The 4412-nt window shown below is 33.9% G+C and overlaps 1 protein-coding gene across 1 annotated transcript; it reads right to left on the bottom strand.

Annotated features, from left to right (window-relative positions):
* Positions 1-312: 312 nt before the first annotated feature.
* Positions 313-2288, bottom strand: LOC107764212 (uncharacterized). The gene is made up of 2 exons (XM_016582763.2): positions 1805-2288; positions 313-1041 (listed from the first exon to the last, which is right to left on the bottom strand). The coding sequence occupies exons 1-2, from the start codon at positions 2219-2221 to the stop codon at positions 400-402; spliced, it is 1059 nt and encodes a 352-aa protein (XP_016438249.1). The 5' UTR covers positions 2222-2288; the 3' UTR covers positions 313-399.
* Between the last annotated feature and the right edge of the window lie 2124 nt (positions 2289-4412).

The raw sequence follows: 4412 nt of genomic DNA, 5'->3' as shown, positions 1-4412 counted from the left end.
CACTTATTAAAAATTTAAATTTATGAGTTCCTTAAAATATTTAGCATTGAACTTATTGTACATTATGAATTTAGAATATAATACTCAATAAATTTTAGTAAATTTTCATCTATATGTCAATATTTCATATCAAAAATATTGAAATGAATCTCCTCCATGGAAATATAAAACAAATAGAAAATAGAGACAGTGAGAGTAAATTATCCATTTAACCGGTTTTTACTTATTATATTTCAAGATCAAAACTTATTATTCGAGAAATTACATTTCTAAGAAGTAAAGATTTCAATTTCTTCAGTATTTACATTAAACTTTAAAATTAATATATAAAAAATTATTAAGAGAAAAATCTGAAATTAAATTGCTATTTTCACACAGAGCATAGCTACTAGTTAAACATTACTTATTGAAAACAAAGAAGGTTTCAAACGGGTCGGGCTCCACTTCCTCCTCTTCCTGGGTCGGGTCGGCCCGTCCATAATTTTGCAGGATTTTCAGAAGTTGAGCCCCTTTTCTCCTCCCTCTAGCACTACAATCACTTTGCAAAGCCAACATCACCGCACGAGCCACCTCTTCCGCCGGAGCAGTCACCGGCGCACCGTCACACGCGCCGCCGTATATCACCGTCAACACACCAATAGCATATTCCTTCCCTCGATTCCCTTCCAATCTCCCCATAACTTCCACCATCATCGGCACCGCCAACGCGTGCGACCTAACTTCCTCCGCCCCTTCCGCCACCGTGCACAGCAGTTCCAGCGCCGCTAACGACCGCTCCGCCGCCGCAACTTCCAAGTCCGACAAGACTTCCACCACTACCCCTACAGCTCCTGCCTCGACCGCCACGTGTCGGTTATTCTCCGACAAACAAAGTGCTAATAATACTTTGCTTGCTGATTTTGATATTTTTCTGTCCGTTAAACACCCCACTACCCCTTTCATCACTGTCTCCGGGCATGTCACCGAATTTCCGCCGCCGTCAACGGGCGCCGCCACTGGGTTTGGAACAAGTGAATGCTCCAGCATGTGCATTGCCTTAACCTTGTTGAAATTTTAAATAAAAATGAACAATAAGAACAAATTAAAGGAGCGTTAAAGAAATTTAAAAATTAATTTGGTATTGCAAAAAAAAAAAAAAAAACAATAAATCGACATGCCTTTTTATAAGCATACATTCAAGCAAAAAATTCAAAAAAAAAAAAGAAAAGACATATCAATTACTAGCACAATTGAACACATATATTGTATTATTATTTCGACTAGTCGAAATTTAAAAAATAGCACAATTTAACTCCCGCGTTGTTATCAGCGAGAAAATGACATTTTTATAATTATAGATTTAAAGTTCAGTATTTTTTGAAAAGTTGTTCATTTTCTTATTTTATGGGTTTTTTTTTTACTTTTAGCCCGTGCTAGAAATTATTTTTCTGGGTATTATTACTTTTAGTCCGCGCCAGAAACTATTTATATTCGGTAGCCGAAAAAATATATAAAATTTATATAATTTTTATATAACATACAAAATGTATATACATACAAAAAATATATACTCCTTCTGTTCAAGTTTATGTGAAACTATTTTCTTTTTGTATAAAATTCGTGTCGAAAATGCTACTACAATTGAATTAGTTTATTACTATATGCTACTCTCTAAACATGCACATTAATAGGCTTATAAAACAAAAATTTCGAAAAAAAATCCAATTATTAGCACAATTTAAATATCTATTCCATTTTCATTTTGACTAACAAATTGTTAAAAAAAAAAAAAAAGATCAAAATTTGAACTATTATTCAAACAAACCTTGTCCAAGTCGGAACAAGTAGTCAACTGTAATTCCGCCACGTGGAATAACTCCTCCAAATTAGCGCACAAAACCGGCGGTTTAACTTTCGTTATCTGCATGTCTTCTCTTGGTGGACGTTCTTGTGTGTAATTAGTGTGTGAAAATGGTGAACTTTGTAATGGAAATCTCCATTGAGTGAAACTCTGTGAAGTACTATTAGAAGATGATGAAGACTCCGATGAACTCGCCGGAGGCGGCGGTAATGGTAACGGTAACGGAGTTAGCTCCGGTGGGTCGTCGGAAAGTGAAATGGGGAGGGTGGGTGGTGTGGTGGTAGTAGGGCTGAGAACGGTTTGAGTACAGCGGCGGAAGAAACCACAAGAAAATAGTGGATTTGGTGAGGTTTTGAGCTTAGTAGGGTTATGAGTTTTCATGGTGAAGAAAATTAAGAGAGAATGAATTTGGTGGTCCAATGATTGTGCTATGCTTGAATGAGATAGTTCATTTAATATAAAGGATGCAAATGTTGATTCAAAATTTATACTAGTATATTAATTGGTGATGTGAGGGGTTGCTTTAATGATAAGCAATCTCCAGTTTAAATCAAGAGGTTGTGAGTTCGAGTCTCCCCGAGAGCAAGGTGGAAAGTTCTTGGAGGAAAGGATGCCCGAGGTCTATTTGGAAAAAGTCTCTCTACCCTAGAGTAGGTGTAAGGTCTGCATACACACTACCCTTCCCAGACCCCACTAAGTGGGATTATACTGGGTTGTTGCTATTGTTGTTATGAAGTAAAATAATGTAATATGCCCGGGGGTGAAGCTCGAGACCGAGGCGCGGGTTCGACCGAACTCAGTAACTTTGGTCCAAATTCTATATTTGTCTTAAGAAATTTATTTAATATGTTAAAATTATTAATTTAAAATCTCGTAACTTATTAGGCCTAAAATCATGAACCCACAAACTTCAGATTCTGGCTCCGCCTTTGAATATGCCGTCAGACCTATGTATAACAGCATTCTTATATAATAGTAGTTATTTACTCAAAAAGCCTAAATATTTCTCAGAATCGACATGTTATGTTATAGGAGCAATATTTTTTTTTGGTTTCCCACCCAGTGTCCAGTACCCGCATTAGGGCCCGGGTTAAGGGAGGAGCAGCCTCATCCACTGCACCACATCACTTGATGGTATTATAGGAGCAATATATATTCTATATAACAGCACTTCATTATAACAACCAAAAAATATTAGAAATAAGACTGTTATAGAGAGGTTTTGACTGTATATTTCCTTATTGATCTAATTTCAAACTTAATAGTAGTTTCATTTTTTAGAATTTGTTTGATTAGATATGGAGTTTAAGAAAGAAAGATTTTTATTTTGGAATTTATGTTCTTATATATGCCATAAAATTTGTATTACTATAAAGTAATATTATTAAGAATAAAATAAAAAATTTAAAGCTAAATTATTTTTAAATATAAAAGTGTATTATTCTTTTAGGAACCGACTACAATGAAAATAATGTCACACAAAAAATAGAATCGAGGGACAATAAATGAGTTCAAGTACCATATACAAAAATATATACTATATAGTATATAGATCTTTTATACCATTAAGTTAAGCTGTAATAACAAGTAACTTTTCACTTAATTTTCACGGAGAGCTTGATATATGACTATATAATGTAACTAATTGAATAAATAATAAATATAACATAAATTCAATGAAATATTATCAAACATCCTTTACTATTTCGGATAGCATTTATGATTTTACATTTTTTCTTGATTATTGACGTTCATGATTTTCATGTAATTATAGATACTATTTTCTCGAGAACACATAGTATTCATCAATATCTTGGTCAACTGACCAAGGAGCATCGCGTTGGCTTTGAAATATAAATATACAAGTCTAATTACTACAAAGAGGATGAGAGAAAAAAGAAAGTTTAAAAATGTATTCAGTGATGTAGAATACCAGTATCAATTATTGGACTTCTTATCTCCGCCCCAATAAAAGCAGGTACATCCTGTAGAGTGTTAATAACGGTTCAGTTGAACCCATAATTTTCGACGCGTAATAAAATTTTATATACAAAAATTCGTTAAAATTACAAAAGTACTAGATATAAACTCATAAATTTAAAAACATAATGAGTTTAATATTAAAATCTTAAAAGTTAAATCCTTATGTGTTTTTTAGTCTGCAAAAATGGTGGGGACGACTCCATTGTTGACTGATCGAAAAGCAAAATATAGAAAGTCAGTATTCTCCATGCACGTGAACTTGGCAGAGGAACTTGGTTATTAGGTTACTCATTTTATTTTTTATTTATTTTGGTTACTCATTGAATTACATATTTGTACTCCGTACTAGGTTTCTACTTTTAAGGAATGCCAAATACATATATACATATCATTAAATTTGGCCTAATTTTTTATTTTGGTACTTTAATTCAGTTTTGTTTCATTTTGGCCCTCCAATTCTATTTCTTTTATTCCACTTTGACACAAAAAATTTTCTCCCAAGTAAAAATGCAGCGCGTGCAAATACCCAGCTGCTACCCCACCCCCACCCCACTGCCCCCCCCCCTCCGGAATTCTTTTACTTTTTTTC

This window comes from Nicotiana tabacum, chromosome 22 (genome assembly GCF_000715075.1).
Source record: "Nicotiana tabacum cultivar K326 chromosome 22, ASM71507v2, whole genome shotgun sequence".
NCBI classification, from domain to species: domain Eukaryota; kingdom Viridiplantae; phylum Streptophyta; class Magnoliopsida; order Solanales; family Solanaceae; genus Nicotiana; species Nicotiana tabacum.
Note: the sequence above shows the minus strand (reverse complement) of the source record. Positions and strands in the feature narration are given on the sequence as shown.